The following is an 18,440-nucleotide window of genomic DNA, read 5'->3' on the forward strand; positions in this document are numbered from 1 at the left end:
AGGACGGCTCACTCTGGCTGCTGGGCGTCAGCTTGTGTCCGTCTGCACGTGGGTCCAGCCCCAGCAGCGCGGGCTTCCTCACAGCGTGGCGGCCGGCCGCCTTGTGTGAGCATCCCAAGGGAAAACCTGGTAGACTCCACGTCGCCTTTTAACGTCAAGTCTCACGGCTCACAGAGTGTCACTTCCAAATTAGTCACTTCCAAATTAGTCACCACAAGCCCACCCAGATTCAAGGAGAGGAAACAGATCCCACCTCTCCATGAAAAGACTGTGAAAGTCACCTTGTAAGAAGGCCATGTAGGAGGGCAGATATCATTATGGCCATTTTTGGAAAATACAGTCTCCCCCACACAGCTCCCCGACACCCACTCCACCCCCAAACAGTTTGTCTCGGAGAACTGAGGTGATTCTACCCCTTTGGCCATCTGTTGGTTCAGGGATAGGCAGGCTGAAGCCATTTGGGGCAATGAGATTAAAGAAAGCCTGCTCATGGTTTCTGGAAAAGAGAAGCAATTTCTCTCCCCTGGGTGTGAACAAGGAAATACACACCCTGGATATGCCACCTATGATTATAAATGGTAACGTGGACCACGAGGTAAAAAGACAGAAAAACCCCATCCCTGATGGCATCACAGAGCTGCTGAATCAATCAGCCCTGGAGCCTCCCCTGCCGCGGAGCCTCCTGTTACAAGGATAATAAGTAATAATTTCATGATTCCTCAAACTATCTTAAGCCAACCTCCTATTATCTTTACCCAAAAGTGACCTAACTCATATATCTTCTTCCTAAAGCCTGGAAACAGAGCAGAACTAACCTGCCCCCTCCAAGGCCTTCTAGGAGATGGGGTTGGGGGTATGGGATCCAAGGAGAGGTGAAACAGAGCAAAGTCTGATTGCACAAAAATGTCAAACCATCAGAAAAAAAAAAAAAGACCACAATACAAACAAGAACCTTTAAATCCTTCACTTGTCACATAAAAGCCCTCATGCCTCCTAACCCATCACACCGTTGTCCTGGGCCCAGCATATGCGAAGGAGAAGGACTCTGAATGCCCTTTAATTTGCAGGGGTGGTGCCACATAAAAGGAGTTATACTAGATCTGGCCCCCAAGAAGCTGACAGCCTAACACAAAAAAACTGGTGCATACTTAAATAGCTATAATTCAAGGCAGGCTGTAGCACACACCACAAGAAAAGTGCAGATAAAGGGCTAGGATAGGTCAGTGAAGAGACAGACCCTTTTTAGTCGGAAGAGATGAGTAAAAGCTTCCTGGGGAAGGTTTCTTTGGTCCGGGTCTTCATGTCAGTAGAATTTGGCCATGAGGAGATGGAGGAAAACATTCCAGATGAAAGGAGGTATCACAAGAAAAAAAAAAATCAGCAAGTAGGAAACCCTAGGGTCCCCAAAGACTGGAAGGTGTTCAAACTGTGACCCAGTACTGACCAGTCAGAACAGCGGCCAGGGGACCAGGCAGAGCAAGTCTGAGAGACCCTCACCACGCAGTGCGTTAACCCTTCCGGTACTGGATCATGGGGATCACGTGGTCCAGGAGTGGGACTGGGGTGCCTGGGGCTTCAGGTGACTGGCACTCAGGGGTTCAGGCAAGAAGAAACGACTTTTAGCGACTGGTAGGGAAGAAATGCAGTCTCTTAACTGCTGTGGGCAAACCAGTGAGAATCAGCGGGAGGATCAGCCCGCCCTAGGGCAACAGCGACAAGTTCCACTTGACCAGAGTTTGCAGTGAATGAAAGGGAACAATGAAAAAATAGCTGGGATTAGACCCTGCAGGACCTTGAATTCCAAGATAAAGAATTTGGATTAAAAAACCAAGCAATACAGATCCACTGAGAATATTCTAATGACACATTCAGATCACAGTGGATTCGACGGGGATCTGACAGTGTGGCCTCCTTGGAGCAGAAATTTAATGTATGAGCAACAGTCTGCTGTTGGTCATTGTGAAAGAGAATTTCTCAACTCTGCCCAACAACAGCTGGAGGCTAACAACTGTGCGGAGGACTGCGATGGCTTCCAGCCATCCGCGTGACGGACGTCTAGAAGAGTAAGAAGGAAGGTGCAGGGGTGGGCAGACAATGGCGGAAAGCAGTGAACTCCCACCAGCTTGCGCAGGACCGCCTGCCGGTGGCTGCTCCGAAGGTACCATCACAACAGCACAAGAGAGGGAGTTCATGAGGGCCGGCAATTAGGGCAGAGGCAAGGGGAATTGAGAGGAGGCGAGGGCCAGAAGGGACAACAGTAATGACACCCAAGATCTGCCAAGTGCAGTCTGCAAAGCACACCTTCATTTAATCCACGCAGCAATACTGCAAGTAGTAATTAACATCTGTACGACATGCCACCATATGAAGTCCTTTTATATTTATTATCTCCTTAATTACTGTCCCCATTTCACACAAGAGAAAACTGAAGCTCAGGATAAGAAACAGCTTATCTAGTCGGGAGAGTGCAGGAACTCAGAGTCAGGCCTTTAGATTCCTTGTCCAGCGTTTCCATTCGCACCACGGTGGCCTCAGAGATTGTGGAGTCATTCCTTAATATTGTAAATGTGGCCCCAGTGCTCTGGGCAAGAGCTGTGGGCGATGGGAGAAATTGAAGGGTCTCTCCCACAGTGCTTATCTGCAAGAGGTAAACCCCAAGCACAGGACTTAAACGGGAAGAGCCTCGCCCAAGAGGCTGAGTGCACACCTTCTGAAGCAGATGGCTGTCTCTGGAAGGATCCTACTCCTGTTTCATTCACCGAATTCGATTTGGTGATTCTCAGAGGCAGTAGCCATGACTTTTTATCTCTGTATCCTCAGGATCTGCTAGCACAGGATCTGCTACTCAATAAATATTTGTTGAATAAGTTAGTTTATATACATTTAAAACTGTTAACAGAAATAGCTTGAGATCGTCCCCGCCAAAAAGAAACAAAAACAAGACAAAGAGTCAAACAATTCTTGGAACAAGTTATTTAACATTAAGTTCTGAATGTTAGGTCACAGAGAATTAAACCAAATACAGCTCCTCCTCTGAAGTTACACTATTTGTTCAATCCCATGAACATCCACTGGGTCTCACTGTGTGCAAATTGCCATGAATGACACAAAGATGAACAAGAGAGATCCATAATTTCAAGGAACTCAGTCACAATCAGAAAAGATCAAACATTTATTAGCATAAACCCCTTAAATATATAGCAAAATATTAAAATCCTCCCTCCCAAATTTTTTTTAGAAAATATTATTGGAGGATATCGTAGGGGTGGCAGAGATCAGGAAAGCTCCATGAAGGAGGAGCTTCACTGAAGGAGCCACAGAATTTCATCAGAGGGAACTGAAATGAAGGATGTTTCAAAAACAGAGAAAGCTTGAGCAATGGCAAAGAGGTAAGAAAGCACAGAGGATTTTTTTGGTGATAAACAGTGGCTCCATTTGTCAAGGCATAGAATACACAAAGGGAAATGGCAGATGACACTTTGAGACCCTCTGCCACAACCTATCGGTGTCTTGTACCGCTTCACAGTCCTGCGCTCCCTGCTAACTCCTCCCACCGTCCTGGATGAGCTGAGCACCCGGGAGGATGACCCACCCAAGCCCCCGCCCTCACAGCTTCTAGCCCTCCTTCCTTCCCGCCTACTCCATGTAAACGGCAGTTTGAGGCCCTTGGCCATGCCTGGATTTTGCCATCACAAGAGCTTTATCTACAAATTATTAAACCCACTGGAAGATTGTCTTGTACTGCTACCCTGTTCCATCACCAGCTCTCTCCATCCCCCTGTTCCATTTAACTTGTCCTTTGATTTCATGGAGAAAATTTTTGTGCCCACCCACCTTCCTTGTCCTTGATTCTTCCTTTTCGTCCTGTACTCAATGCCCACTCCAGTGGATGATTTTCTCACCCACACCCTCAACTCTTTCCAAGCCTTATCCTTCTGTCACACCCATTTGTGAATCCCTAACCCTAAGTCTATTCCACAACCCTCTCCCTCTTGGATCCAGTGACCAGACTTCTAAGCACCCCTGGAGAAAGCCATGTATCCACACAGTCACACCACCATGTGTATTAGAGTCACGGCAAAGTTAACAGCTTCCTGAGCATTTGCACCGCTCAGCCATCTGAGTCAGTCAGCTCCCCCTTCCAGTTCCCTCTGAGACCACTGAGAACCTCCTCAAGTCTCCTACTCAAGCCCTGTGGCCACTATCAGAGATGTCCCCGCCCCCTGCTTCACGCACCAACAGGGATCTCGGGAAGGACGCTCCTCTACAGCCCTCCCAAACCTATGGACCATCCACAGCCTCCCCCCTGAACACACATCTGCTTCATGCTTCCTCACTTTTGCACAAGCCATTACGTAAGGCTACCTCTGAAGACACTGCTCTCTGTTTGAAGCATTTTACATAATTATGTCTTTTTATATATTTTTTTTGGTCTATTTGGATTTTGGGGGGGTGGTAATTAGGTTTATTTCTTTATTTTTAGAGGAGGTACTGGGGATTGAAACCAGGACCTCATGCAAGCTAAGCATGCTCGCTACCACTTGAGCTATACCCTCCCCCCATGATTATGTCTTAATCCTCACAAGAACCATGTGAAGTAAGTACTACCATTCTCTCCACCTTATAGATGAGGAAACCAAGGCACAGAGCAAATAAATGATTTGCTGGAGCGTATACAGATAATATGTTGTGGCACTGACTTTGAACCCCACAATCTAGTTCCAGTCCCTTGTCGCAAACCCTGTGCTGTACCGACTTCACCTTGCATCGCCACTGAGCCCACCCACCTGGTGGATTCTTACTCTTCCTTCACTGCCCAACTCAAGCGTCACTCTCTCCATAACACTTTCTCTGCTTCTCCAGAGTTAACTTCTCACTTCCCTCCCAGCATCGTCATTGTGCCTGGGTCACACCCTGTTTTTATGTTTGTCTACTGTGTCCTTTTGAGAACCTGCCCAGCCCTGAACACAGCTCAGGTTTCATATAAGAATTACCCTGCACCCTAGGAGTCCCCACATTTGTTTCCTGAATAAATTGACTCATCTGTATCTCATTTTTGTCTCTTAGTATCAATTTACCAGCCGTCACTCAGCCTCAGCTCCTTGCCCCCTTTAGCCTTTCACTTTGAAACGCTGTTTACCTACTTTGCCAAATCTACTTTGCCTGCCACCTTCCCGGAACTCTTCCTCCTTTGAAAACCCCTTTCATCATGACCCTGGGGAGCTGCCACCACAGGCAGCCCTCGCCGGGCGGGGCCGATCCCCCAATCTGATTCTGGACAATTCATACCTACTTGATTTAGCGCTTTTCTTTGGTTTCACTCAAGCTACCTCATAGGACAGGGGAGTTATTGAAAGAACAGATGCCTTACAGGAATTCAAGAAAACTAAACAACCAGGTGCAGGGAGAACAGGAACACTGGGAAGGTTGGAACGCAGGCTCCTCCAGCTCAGGGCATCACCACTGACACAACTCAGCTAATATCCAAGTAGCTACTTACTCATTTCCAATTAGCAACTGGCTTATTTCCCCCTCTATTCTGCACATTCTTTCCAAACTTCACAGCTCCTACCTTACTCCGTGGTGTCTGCTTCTCCGTGGTTTTGATTTGCCATGGCCTCGTGATTCTCTCCATGCACAGCTTCACCTCGTCCAAATGCCCAACTCACCATGTGTTTCTAACTTCAGTTTCCCAAAAAGCTGAATGGTCCCAGCTCACCTTCTCATGTTATGTCATGAAACACCCACTACCTTTCTATGGACTGGGAGTCCTTGAGTCCAGAGCTAACTTCAATCAAATCAGCTGTGACAGTGGGCCTGGGGTCAAATCATGCAAAAATTCACCAACTGGGCTGCCTTTTCAGCAGAGGTGGTAAATGAGGTGCTTCCTTTAAAGAAGGGTGGTATGGGAGGTCCCATGATGCAGGTATAGCATCATTTAGACTAAAGATTCTTTAATATTTTTGATCAGAGTTTTTCTGAGAATCAGATAAAAGTTATGAATCATTCCCAAGAAAAAGTTCTCTTATGCAGAAAATTTCACAAATACCTTTAGGGTATTTGTGGACCCCAGCAGCCACCCTTAGAACACCCTCCAAACCAGCACAGGTCTAAAATCTATCCACAGATCACCTCCAAGGCAGGCACTGTATCACATTCATGTTTGTACTTCCTGTGCCTAACACTGGGCTTAGCACCTAGTGTAGTTTTCCAAAAATATTTTTGAATGAATGAGTGAACTGAAGAATTCATTCATTAATTAAGGTTAAAGAGGTTTTTCAAAACTAGACAGAGGCTAAGAAGTTTGGATTTGATATAAAAGGCATTGGAGAGCCATCCTGTTTGGTTCTTTCATTTTGTTGTGTTTGTAAGCAGGCAACTGATCAGAGCTGTACATTAGAAAATATGTTTTTAATAGTCAATAAAACAGATTGGAGGGCAAGAGACCAGTTAGGAAATTGGAGGAAAGAGGAAATGAAAGCCTAAACTAGAACACTGGAGGTAGGAACAGAAAATATGAGGGGCAGATCCGGGAGAGTGTAAAAATAAACCTGACAGTAAGTACTTGGCCCTTGATAAAATTTGAGGGTAAGAAAGGGATTCAGAGCCAAAAGCGGGCTCCAAAGTTCTCAAGTCCGGAGAAGAGAAGACTGGCAGTACAGTTAGCAGAGGCGGCAGGGTGGGAGAGAAACGGATTTGGAGAAAACAAGTATCTCTTCAAGTACTGAGTTTGAGGCTCAGCTGAAACTTTCCAGTGGACTCAAGAGCAACTGAAAATGTGGGCCTGATATGAAAACCAGTTTATGTGTATGTATATGCATGACTGGGACATGGTGCTGTACACCAGAAACTGACACATTGTAACTGACTACACTTCAATTAAAAAAAAACAAAGTGGGTATGGAGTAGCTGAGGAGCAATGAAAATCTGCTTAGAAGTCACCAGCTGAGGTTGCAAGAGCAGAGGGGATGCCAGGGAGCCATTCACACAATGCCCCGAAGGCTGCTATCTTTCATTAGAATCTACTCCGGTTTTTGAAGCTTTCTCAAAGCCATCATTTTATTTGATAGTCATAACAATCTTAATAGGAAAGGCAACGTCACCTACTTTTGCAGATAAGGAACTGGAGGCTCAAAGGAGTGAGGGCTTTTGCTAAAAGCACCGCAGTAAAGTAGTAGGCCCCTGATTAGAACTCAGAGCTTCAGATTCTTAATACTCCGTTGCCAACTGCACAGATAAACGCCCTACTCGCACAGGTCAATTTTTAATTACAACAGTTTGGAGTCAGGAGGTTTGTTTTATTTTGTTATTTAAACTGTTGTCGGTTTAAGAGAAAGGTTCGAGAGAACAGGGCTCCGGTCGGCCGGCACAAATCTCCGGTGTAGTCTGCTAACTATTTCCAGTGTGAAAGAATAGACAGCCTGGCTTCTGGGGAACCCCTGCTCTGCGATCACGGCCCACATGCCGGCTGCACGTTTTTCAAAGGGGTCTTTCCGCCTGTCTGACTTGAATGAGTAGGAGTTCGTGAGCTCGTACCCCGACAAGTCCACGGACTTGGACAGACTTCCCGAACCCCGCTATGCAAAACTTTTAATTCAGAAAAGTCCAAAATCTTCCAGTTTCACAAGACAAGGAGAAAGGGATGGTTTAAGTCTCGACGAGGACAAAGGGTTTTGTGTGAGTTTCAAGGTGAAGCCGTGCGTTTGGCAGAGGGCGACGGCGACAAGCCCAGATGCGCGCGGCGGGCGGAGCGGAGGAGGGGGCGCGTGAGTCAGGCGGGAGCCGCGCGGGGCGGAGCCGGGTGGGGCCGCGCCGGGGACGCAGGAGCCCGGCCCGCCGCCCAGAGCTCGCCGCGCCGCTTCCCGCTCGCAGCCCCGTGCCTCGCTCCTCGCCGACATGGTAAGGCGCGCTTTTTATCTGTCTTCCTTTTACACGAAAAGAAAAAAGCAACAGCATACTTTTCCCCAGGCTTGGTCTTGGATTTTTCTGTTGACGTGGCAGGAAACAGCAGGAAAAATGAATCTATGGGAAGGAATTAGGGAAGAGAGGATGAGAGAAAGAAACCTTAAATTATAGCTGTAATAACAGCCTCAGGTAGCAACGGCAAGTTCTTTTGCTTTCCCGGCGGAAGTCTAGGGCCGGGATAGAGGCAGCGCATAGCGGGCCGCGCCCCGCCCGGAGCCCTCGCTCGGCCGGGAAGGGGGCCGGGGTGCCCGGCCGGTGCGGGAAGCCCCTCGCCGCCTGTGTCCCCGGAGCCCGGGAGACAAGTAAAGGCGGGCTGGAATTCTGCGAAGCGGCGCTGGTTATGCCTAGTAACAGAGACCAGAAAGAGCACGTCTCAGAACCAGCCGTCTGAGCCCTGGGGGAAATCAGAGTTTCGGTAAACTCCCCGCAGACGCCCAAGACCCAGGCTGAAACTGAAGCCCGTCCCAGGCGGCGGGCCGGCGGCCAGGAATGTGGGAGGAGCCCGGCCCCACGAAGCCCCCTCCTTTCCTTTTCCTTTAGCCCACCATCTTTTTAGGCGCTCACTCCGTCACCTGTTTTCCCTCCTCTCAGCTCTTGCCACCCCCATTTTGAATTCTCTCCGTCTTTTCCATTCATCCACCTCCAAAATCTGCCTCCTCCTTGGCCCCTCTTTCGTGAAGGAAGTCAGCAAACTTCCGCCAGCGGGCCAAATGGGGGTTCCGCTCCGCCGTGGAGCTAGGAATGGATTTTACATATTTAAATCGTTTAAAGAAAATCAAAGGAAGAATAATCCTTTGTAACACATGAAAATTATATGAAAATCAACTTCAGCGTCCATAAATAAAGTTTTATTGGCACACGGCCACGCCCATTCATGAGTTTTCTCTGTGGTTGCAGCCCTGTTGCAAAAGCAGAGGCTCAGAGACCATATGGACCACTTGGGCCTGAGATACGTACATATACCATCTGGCCCTTTACAAAACTTGTTTGTCAACCCCTGCTTTAGTCTGTCAGGCTCTTCTTTCCATGCAAAAACGGAGACTTGAAGTCACATGGAATTTTGAAAAGGCAGACCCAGCACCACCAGGTGGTGAAGACCTGGAATGACTGCCTTGAAGGAAGGTTCTTGTCACCAGGGCTCCTTGGGAAGAAAAGCATACTAATTAAGAGTGAGAACCGCAATACTTGAGGTTTTCTGTTAGATGTAACTTCTCTTTCTCTCTCCCTCTCTCTCTCTCTCTCTCTCTCTCTTTTTCTTTCTTTAATGTTGAATGTTTGAAAGAATTTTAAAAATGCATGCCAGAGCATCCATGTATCATACTGTTTTCTCCTTCCTGTCTGTATTCCCATCATACACAACTATGAGATGCAGCAATGGGGAGCACTGGCTTCCAGGCAGGAGTTCTCATTCTCTTTTCCCTCAGCTACTGCTCCAACCTGGGCAAGGCTTTTCAGTCTCTGGGCCTCTCTGTGGGGGAACCATCTCCAAAATCCCCTCCAGGACTACAAAGTTTGCAGTTCCACTTAAGTAATTTGATCACTGTTTCTTACTTTTGCTCTGGAAAATCACCTCTGGGGAGAAATGCAGGGGTTTTAATTTTCTCCATGTGGCTGGTAGCAAGTTTTCAAGGGAAAAAAAAACAGTCAAGACTGACGCTAAGCAGGGGGAGGGAGCAGAAAAACACTGGAAAATCAAAGCTATCTGAATTCCGAAAGCAAGATGGGGAAAGGACACTTCTGTAGGTCTAGAAAAAGGTCACAAAGCCCTTGCTCCTAGCTTGGAAACTTCTACCCTATATGGTGTGCCCCCCCAGCCAACCTTGTTCCTGTCATCTGACACGTTAGTAAGACAATGAAATTTTAGTCCTGATAAGAAAAGCAGTTGTGTAAACACATCTGTTTCTAGGCTGTGGTATTTTGTTTCTCCTCAAAACCCTGAACCTATCAATACTTTTCTCAAAAAAAAGTTTCAATAATGTGACTATTGGGGAAGAATCCACCTCTAGAAGAGTTCTTTAGAACCCAACTCTGGAAGGGGCTTTGTAGATGCTCCAGGATGCAGTGAGCAGCAGGCACCTGGCTAGGCAGTTAAAAGCACATGGAAAGATTGAAAGAGCGAAGGGGACCAACCAGCACTAAGGGCTCAGATCAGTAACAATCTTTAGCATGTTAATTATGGGGCCTGAAATCCTCCAGCTCTGGTCTCCAAGAAGTCCATCCCAAGACAAATAAATAGCTAAATGCTACGTTGCAAACATCCAAATATAGATCACCGTTACTGCGCAGAGATAAAGCTTCGAAGGAAGGGTGGCCCGGCAAGTTTTCCCTGCAGTTGCGGCTCTTATCCACTAGAGGGAGCCCACCAGTTTCTCACATCTGGGGCCCCAGGTGCCGGCTGGCACGATGGACAGACTGGGGATAACAGAATTTCCTTGAAGAATTCCGTTGTAAGGAAAGCAGAGCCGAGAACAGGATTTTAATCTCCCAGTCCTTCTGGTGCAACCACTGCTGTGGCTTAGCTCCCCATGGGAGTTGTGTGAGCAGCAACCTGAGAGCCCCCATATCAACCGTCCTGGTTTGCCATGACCAGTGAGGTTCCACCAGCCATTCCTGTGGGAATTAGTGGCATCTGAGAATAGAACAAAGGCCAGGAACTGCAGAAAGTGACCTGGAGGCTGAGATTCTAGGAGTAGCTCTGCTATGTCAATTCTCTTCTCATGTCTCATTCTCCTCACATGTAAAATTAATGGTTCCTAACTCTCAAATATAAAAGCTGCTTTTGAACATTCAAAAGATTCTCAGATCTCCCACCTCATACACAGTAATATCTACGCTTTCAGTTTTCTTCTGGAAAATGCATGAGTCCAGGGAATTCAGTATTGCTTTAAAAAGAACTGCCACTTCATTCATCACAGTAGCCTCTATATACTTTTGGAAAACAGGAATTTTTTTTTTTAATCTATGGACATGCTTGTTGTGTACTGGATGTGTAGGTATATAGCTATACATATATTTACCCCCAATTTGAGAAACATCAGTAAACCATGACACCCTCATCTAAGCAGTGTCAGCATGCTCTGTATTTACCCTCACCCCTTTCACTTTGAATAAACATGAGATACAGAAAGGAAGCGAACAGAATGTGACTTTCCGTGGTTATCTCAGGCCCCTTAGTCCCCTAAAAAATGACCCAGCCTTTTAGGAAACTGCTTTGACCCAATGAAGAGATGAGATCCTCTAGTGTTTCTCTAGCATCCAGCCCTTGACATCTTGCCCTTCTCTGAGCCTGAATTTTTTTCTCCAAAGGCAAAAATATCCAGCCCCACAGAGACTGAGCGGTGCATCGAGTCTCTGATTGCTGTTTTCCGAAGGTATGCCGGAAGGGATGGTAACAGCTGCAAACTTTCCAAGACCGAGTTCCTGACCTTCATGAATACCGAACTGGCTGCCTTCACAAAGGTACTGGCCCCACCCCCACCCCCCCAAACCACCTACAGCATGAAACCAGAGCCTGGCGGAGTGGCCAGGGACAGAGAGCAGCAGCTGAGCCCCTGGGGCTGCGTGAGCACTGAGTGACTATTAAAGGGCCGCCTCTTCCCCTCTTCTTTGAATCAAATGTGTTTGAAAGATCAAAGTTATCAAACTGCATGACATGGGGAACAGTGATTTTTTTTTTATTTAAAAAGGGCTAATAAAATGGAGTAATTGGTAAATGGAATAACAGAAGCATTTTCAAATTTTATTCCTCCGCCCCAAAGCCTCTAGGGCAGCCCTGTTCAGTAGAACTTTCTGTAGTGATGGAAATAATGTTCTGTACCTGTAGCCACTAGCCACATGTCCAACTAAAGGACTGACTTTCTAAATTAATTGAGTCGCCATATTTAGCCAGTGGATTTAAGCATGTGTGTGTGTTGGGGGCTTGAATGAGCGCAGGACGAGGCTGATTAGACAGGGCCTGCATCTTTCCATCTCAGATCACTCCACTCTTGTACTTGGAGTTTTGTACCTTTGTAATTGGAGTTGCAATGCAACACTTGGGAAAAGTTTCCCACTGTTTTTATAAAACTGAATAACCCCTGATTGTCACAGAAAGAACCCTAGACTGGGAGCCAGAAAAGCTGGTCAAGTCCCAGGTCTTCCTCTTAGGCAAGTCACTTCACCTGTTTCAGTCTGTTTCTGTGTCTGGAGCATTAATACCCCCTACCTTGTACCTCACATTCTTAGGAGAATAAAATGTGGCAACATTTTTGAAAGCATCTTAGAAAGTGCAATATAAAGGTACTAACATCATTGTTGTTACTATTATCTTTACAGAACCAGAAGGACCCTGGTGTCCTGGACCGCATGATGAAGAAACTGGACCTCAACAGTGATGGGCAGCTAGATTTCCAGGAATTTCTTAATCTTATTGGTGGCCTGGCCATAGCTTGCCATGACTCCTTCGTTAAGGCCACCCATTTCCAGAAGTAAATCTGAGGAGCCTTGGGGCCTGGCGTCCCGACTCAGCCTCTTTCCTTCCAGCCTCCCAATTATCCACTCCTCACAGCCCACACATACCCTGAGCCCAGTGCACCCACCCCCCATGCAGGCCACTCCTGCTTGTTATAATAAAACAGTATTGTTTTTTAAAGCCCACAATGGAGAGTTGGTAAATTTGTGCAAAGGAGGGAAAAGAGTGGGAAGAATATATATTAGATTGATGGAAGCAGTTAGCAGAAGCTGCAGAGTAAATGGTAAAAATGCATCTTGGGTGAATACATGATCATGACTAGTGATACCACCAGAATCACCTCTAAATTACTCAGGCTGATGGGGAACTTGTCACTGCTCACTCATTAAATATCTGTTCACCCCCTACCACAGGCACTGTCATGAGGATACAGTCACAAAGTCCCTTCTTCATTGAGCTGACTTTCTAGTGGGGGGTCAACAATGAGTGGATAAAAGGACTCTGAGTGTGCAAACAGATAGTTGTCTTTCTGAAAGCCAAAGTGAATTCTTTCCAAAGATGTTTAGGAAAATGCACTGAAGATCGCTGTAGTTGATGCAGGTGGAGCTGAGACAACTGTAAACAAATGGGGGAAAAACTCATAAAAATCTAGAAGCATTTTGCATTTGGATTGTCTGGCAAGTATCTTTAAATTCTCCATATTAAAAAAAGGAACTAAAACTACAAGTATAATTTGTGCAAGAAAGGCTGTAAAGCAAAATACTGGTAAACGTATATGTAAATATTTAAAATATCATTCTTATGAATATCCATTTTAACTGATTTTAAGTTAACCAGCCAACTACTGGTCCCTACCCTTCAGAAAAGACAGCCTTGACCATTTCCCAATAAACTCCCTGCCCCAGCTTGACCTCTCCCACACCTTCCTCCACTCTTTACAGAGGTTTTAAAGGCAAACTTGATGGTGTCACTCCCATGGTTAAAACCAGGCACTGGTTCCTCGTAATATGCATATTCATCCGGCACCCGATGGCCTTCATGATGGGTCCCCGCCCCCTCGTCCAGCCACATTTCCGCTTCTCTCCAGCCTTGCCAGGCACTCCTGAACTGATAACTAAGTGCTGTGCCTCTGTGCCTTCATGATCTCTTGCTGCCCTGAAAGCCCTCTGTGCCCTTACCACCTCCTCCTACTCGTCCCGTAGAGCAGCGTGTGTCACGTCCCCCAGGGAGCCTTCCCTACACCCTCCCCTACCGGATTCTGGTTTGATGCCCTTACTCTGTGCTTCCACAGCACTGTTCTCACCTCTGTGATAGCACTTATCGCTCTGTATTGTAACAGTGATTTTACATCTCTGTCTTCCCAGACTTCGAACCTAGTACCTAATGTGGTGCCTGGCATATAGCGGGTCTGAAAAAGTAGATAATGCTGTAAAATCAGGCTTGGGACACTGGATCCCCACAGGAAACACAGGGTCACTCAGAAAGTTTAATGAAGAGACTGTTAAAGGTGTGCGCGGGCATAAGACAAACACGTGGGATGGCGAGGGACCCGGGACTAATGAAATTAGGAAGCTGTTAGCCCCGCCAGGCCTGACTGGTCAAGGCAGGGAGCTGTTACTGGAAGCCAGCAAGAGCTACAGGCAAAGGAGAGGGGTCCCCACAGATGCTGTGACCTTCTTTATGGAAATAGCCACTGTCAGAGCACAGAGGCAGGAGGGAGCCAGGGGGATAAATACACATTTCTCTCTCTTCCACCATCTGATCCCCCGCCAGGGCCACCCCCACTCCCCATAAGATAACCCAACGGGAAGGCTGAGCAGGGCAGAGAAGCCTAGAAATAGAGCCTGGAGAATATTCATCACACGGTAGAAAGGTGAGACCAGTATTTTGCTACCACGTAGTCCTGTCGGAGAGAAGCAGAGAATAAAGTTCCCACACTAACGCAGATAGCTTTCTAGTATAATGAATAAATGAAACGAAATATGAAATGAACTACATAGTCACGCAAATATATAAAGGATCGTGAAGTTAAATGTTCCACCACCAATTCCTGGCCCAGCTCCAGGGATGAGGGAGAGGACCCGTCCCCGCCCCCGCACCTCAGGAGGACCTGGGTGACTCACTGAACCACCCTCCCCCCTCCAGCCTCACAACCACCCACTCTCCGCGAACCTGGTGCGAGATGTTTTGAGAATCCCGGCAGAGACGCCGAGAGGACACCTGTGCAGCCCCGGCGGGAATTCACGCTTTGTTTCTCTGCTCTCCCTAATCTCCTAAATCTCCCCCAGTCACCGGGGGCAAGCATTCCTGGATGGCCACAGTCAAGAAAGAAGACTCTGGGAGGGAAAGGGAAGTCCGCACTGGCTGGGAACTGGGCCGACACTGGAGGCACCGGGCAGCGAGGGCGGGAGAACAGCGGCCCCGCGCCCCGCCCCGCCCCGCCCCGCCCCGCCGTTCCCGGCTGGGAAGGCCGCCCCCGCGGCGAGAGGCGCTGCCGCTGCCAGTTTCATGGTTTAGCCTCACAGCGACCTGGTGTTAGCGTTATCCCTAAACATAATGTGTGGCGTCACCAAGGGCTTCTGGTAGAAATGCAAAACAAAGACGATTCAGGAACGTTGCAAGTCCAGCCCATAAGGAGATGAACTTCTGGCAGAGGAAGAAAACCAAGTGTGAAGGTTGGGGAAGGTGTCCATGCAATACCAAGTGGGCAGCAGAGGTAGCCTGGCAAGTGCTAGCCACCCCCCCAACCTCGTTTCAGCCCCGTGAACCTCCTCAACTCCCTGCAGTCAGGCTGCTCTCTCCCGCCGCTGCTGAAATGGCTTTACCGGGATCAGACATGGCGGAGGAAGCGTGAATTCATCCATCTTCTCCTGCTCTCAGACTTGGACTCTCCTGGCTCTGATTCTTCGACTCCTTTGGGGACTTGAACCATCAGTCCTCCAAATTCTCAGGCCTTTGGACTTGAACCAGATTATACCACCAGCTTCCCTGGATCTCCAGGTCACATACAGCACATCACGGAACTTCTCATGGACTTGAACCAGATTATACCACCAGCTTCCCTGGATCTCCAGGTCACATACAGCACATCATGGAACTTCTCAAAGACCTCCGTCCCCTCATGAGCCAACTGCTATAATAAATTTCCTCCTATACGTATCTGTATGCATCCTCTTGGTTATGTTTCTCTGGAGAACTCTAATACACTTCCAAACCGTATCCTCACCACTAATGCATCTGTCCTTTCTCTCCCCTCTCTTGGGCCTAATTCCACATACTCCACAAAACTTACCTCAAATCTCCTGTCTTCCCAGAAGCCTTCCTTCCCACTCTGATCAGCCTGGCTCTCCCTCTCCTTGAACTCCTTCAGATCGCACTGCCACGCAGCTTTGTCGCACTGCAGCTGCACATTCTGATTCCCTGAGAGTCTGCATTTCTAACAAGCTCCCAGATGATGCCGCTCAAATCCTTTCCGCGTCCCCCATTTCTCTTTTGTAGGAAATAGGTTTCATTCAGCCTCCTTGACCCTCCCTGAGTTCCAAAAGGCAGATTCAAACAGTTGCTAATCAGGGAAGGAAGGGGATGCAGAGCCAAGGGAGGAGCAGTCAAGAAACAACAGAGCAGCCTTGGGGCAGAGTCCTGGTTCCTCAAGGAATATACATAACAATGCTTGCGTTCTTCTGCAGGAACTAAGGCCCCCACTCAGGTGGAGGATGGGAACTTCAGGTAGAGCACAAGATTCCTGGAGCACCGCCCTGTTACCTCACCACCAACCAATCAGAAGTCCCACACCCTGCAGCCCTCACCCCAAATTTTGCCTTTAAAAACCTCCCTGAAAATCATAGGGGAGTTTGGGTTTTTCAAGCACGAACCACCCATTCTTGCTCGGCCCTGCAATAAACCTTCCTCTGCTCCAGACTCCTACATTCCGGTCTGTTTGGCCTCACTGTGCATTGGGCACGTGGACTTCCGCTCAGTAACACTGCTGCTCCACGAACCCCATTTTAAGCAGCCAGGATGTAATGGACCTATACATACAGATTAGTCAAGTATATTTACCAAAATATGAATAATGGTTATCTATGGATGCTCCCTTTCTTTTTCTTTATATGTTTCTGTATTTTTCATTTTTCTATCAATGGATGCAGATTACTTTTATAATCAGAAAATGTATGTAAGTATTCAACTTTTAATGTTTCTCACAGTATTCAAAATGAAGTTTACACTCCTTCCCTCAGCACCGATAGCTCTTTGTGATCTGGCCCTTGATGGATTCTATGTCCTGATCTGGACATAGATTCTATGTCCTGATCTTCTGAAACCTCTGAATACATAACCACATGTCCACTCAACCTTCCAAATCATCCATAGTTCTCTGGATGCCTCTCCCTTCCTCCCTCATCCCCCCACCTTCCTCACCTGGCTCTTACTCATCCTTCAGGTTAGCCTCAAGTGGCTCTTCCTCCAGGAAGCCTCCCCTAACTCCCCATCTCTGCTCTCCGCTCTGCACTCCAGCAATGACCAGAGGCACCTTGGCCACGATACTTTTCACCTTACGTGTTGCTTTATTTGCCCACCTCCCCTACTAGGCTGGGTTTACTGAAGGCACAGACTATGTCTTTGTTTCTATATCCTCAGCGTCTAGATGATGCCAGGCATATAGTTGGCACTCAGTACCTGAACGAATACTGATTTGTAAAATGCACAATGGGTGTTCCAAATTTTGGTTATTTTTATACTCACTTTGAAGATGAAAACATAGGTTCGGAGAGGTGATGAGACAGGAAGGAGGCAGGAAACAGCCATTAAAGGAATGACACAGCAATTAGCACCAAGATGGTGGAAAAGTCAACTCCCAACAGACGTGGAGACCCAAGATGGCGGAAGATTCGCCCCCCAGTGAACCTTGAGCTTCATAATACACACTGTAATGTACTAGCTTGGGGAATGACACCCCACAGGTGCCATGACGTTCCGAAAGCTAACCATGAAAAGTCAAAGGGAGGGTGGTGGCCCAATTCCTGGGAATCCCCGCCTCTTCCCCATAGCAGTTCCAACAGTCCTCACTTGTTAGCGTATAAGAACTAGCAACACCACGCCCAACACCATGCCTCGCAGTCCCGTTCGCGCTCTCTCTCTCTCTCTCTTGCTTTCTGAGACAGTCCGCACTCTGTCTATGGAGTGTGTATCTACTTTTACTTTAAACTAAACCCCCAACCCCGCACCTCTTGGCCTTTCTCTTGCCTTCTGAGACGGCCTGCGCTCTAGTGTACATCTCCCAAAGTAAACCTACCTTAACTCACCTACGGGTCGCTCTTGAATTCTCTCCTGTGCAAAGCCAAGGACCCTCACTTGGGGCGTGTCCCAGGGACCCGCTTGAGATCTGGGACAGGGTCATTCTCTCATGTCCCATTTTCCTGTATCGGTTAGGGTACTTGCCCTAAGGCTCAAAGCTAATGCATCAGAGAACCTGGTTACTGTGGGATTTATATATAGCATAATTATTTTAAGTTGCTAATCTCTTAATTTCAGATGCATTCTAACAATCCTGCATTTTTTACTCCCCTCCCCCGATGATTATTTCTCATGATATTTTTGTCTTTTTGTTTTGTGTGTCCCTCAGCTGCTTACTGCGGATACAGATGATTTCACTACTTTTATCTTTGAACCTTCGCACTCACTTTGTACGTGGTTGATTTACTACCTTAACTGTAATATTTACTTTTACCAATGAGATTTTTTTCTTTTGTAATTTTCATGTTTCTAGTTGTAGCCCTTTCTTTTTCGCTTAGAGAAGTTCCTTTGACATTTCTTGTAAAGCTGGTTTGGTGGTGGTGAACTCTTTTATCTTTTGCTTGTCTGTGAAACATTTGCTCTCTCCATCAAATCTGAACAAGAGTCTTGCCGGGTAGAGTATTCTTAGTTGAAGATTTTTCCCATCCATCACTTTAAATGTATCGTGCCACTCCCTTCTCCTGCAGAGTTTCTGCTGAAAAGTCAGCTGGTTGCCTTAGGGAGTTCCGTT

General features: G+C 47.3%; 1 protein-coding gene across 1 annotated transcript; it reads left to right on the top strand.

Moving 5' to 3' along the window:
* Positions 1-7,745: 7,745 nt before the first annotated feature.
* On the top strand, positions 7,746-12,603 carry S100A11 (S100 calcium binding protein A11). Its single transcript, XM_006217012.3, has 3 exons — positions 7,746-7,899; positions 11,272-11,424; positions 12,280-12,603. The coding sequence occupies exons 1-3, from the start codon at positions 7,897-7,899 to the stop codon at positions 12,433-12,435; spliced, it is 312 nt and encodes a 103-aa protein (XP_006217074.1). The 5' UTR covers positions 7,746-7,896; the 3' UTR covers positions 12,436-12,603.
* The last annotated feature ends 5,837 nt before the right edge of the window (positions 12,604-18,440 follow it).

Source organism: Vicugna pacos, chromosome 21 (genome assembly GCF_048564905.1).
Source record: "Vicugna pacos chromosome 21, VicPac4, whole genome shotgun sequence".
In the NCBI taxonomy this organism is placed as follows: Eukaryota; Metazoa; Chordata; class Mammalia; order Artiodactyla; family Camelidae; genus Vicugna; species Vicugna pacos.

Excerpts from the sequence above, each read along its gene's own strand:
- S100A11 (XM_006217012.3), top strand. Across the intron at positions 11,425-12,279 it reads AACTGGCTGCCTTCACAAAG|AACCAGAAGGACCCTGGTGT; the intron begins GTACTGGCCCCA and ends TTATCTTTACAG.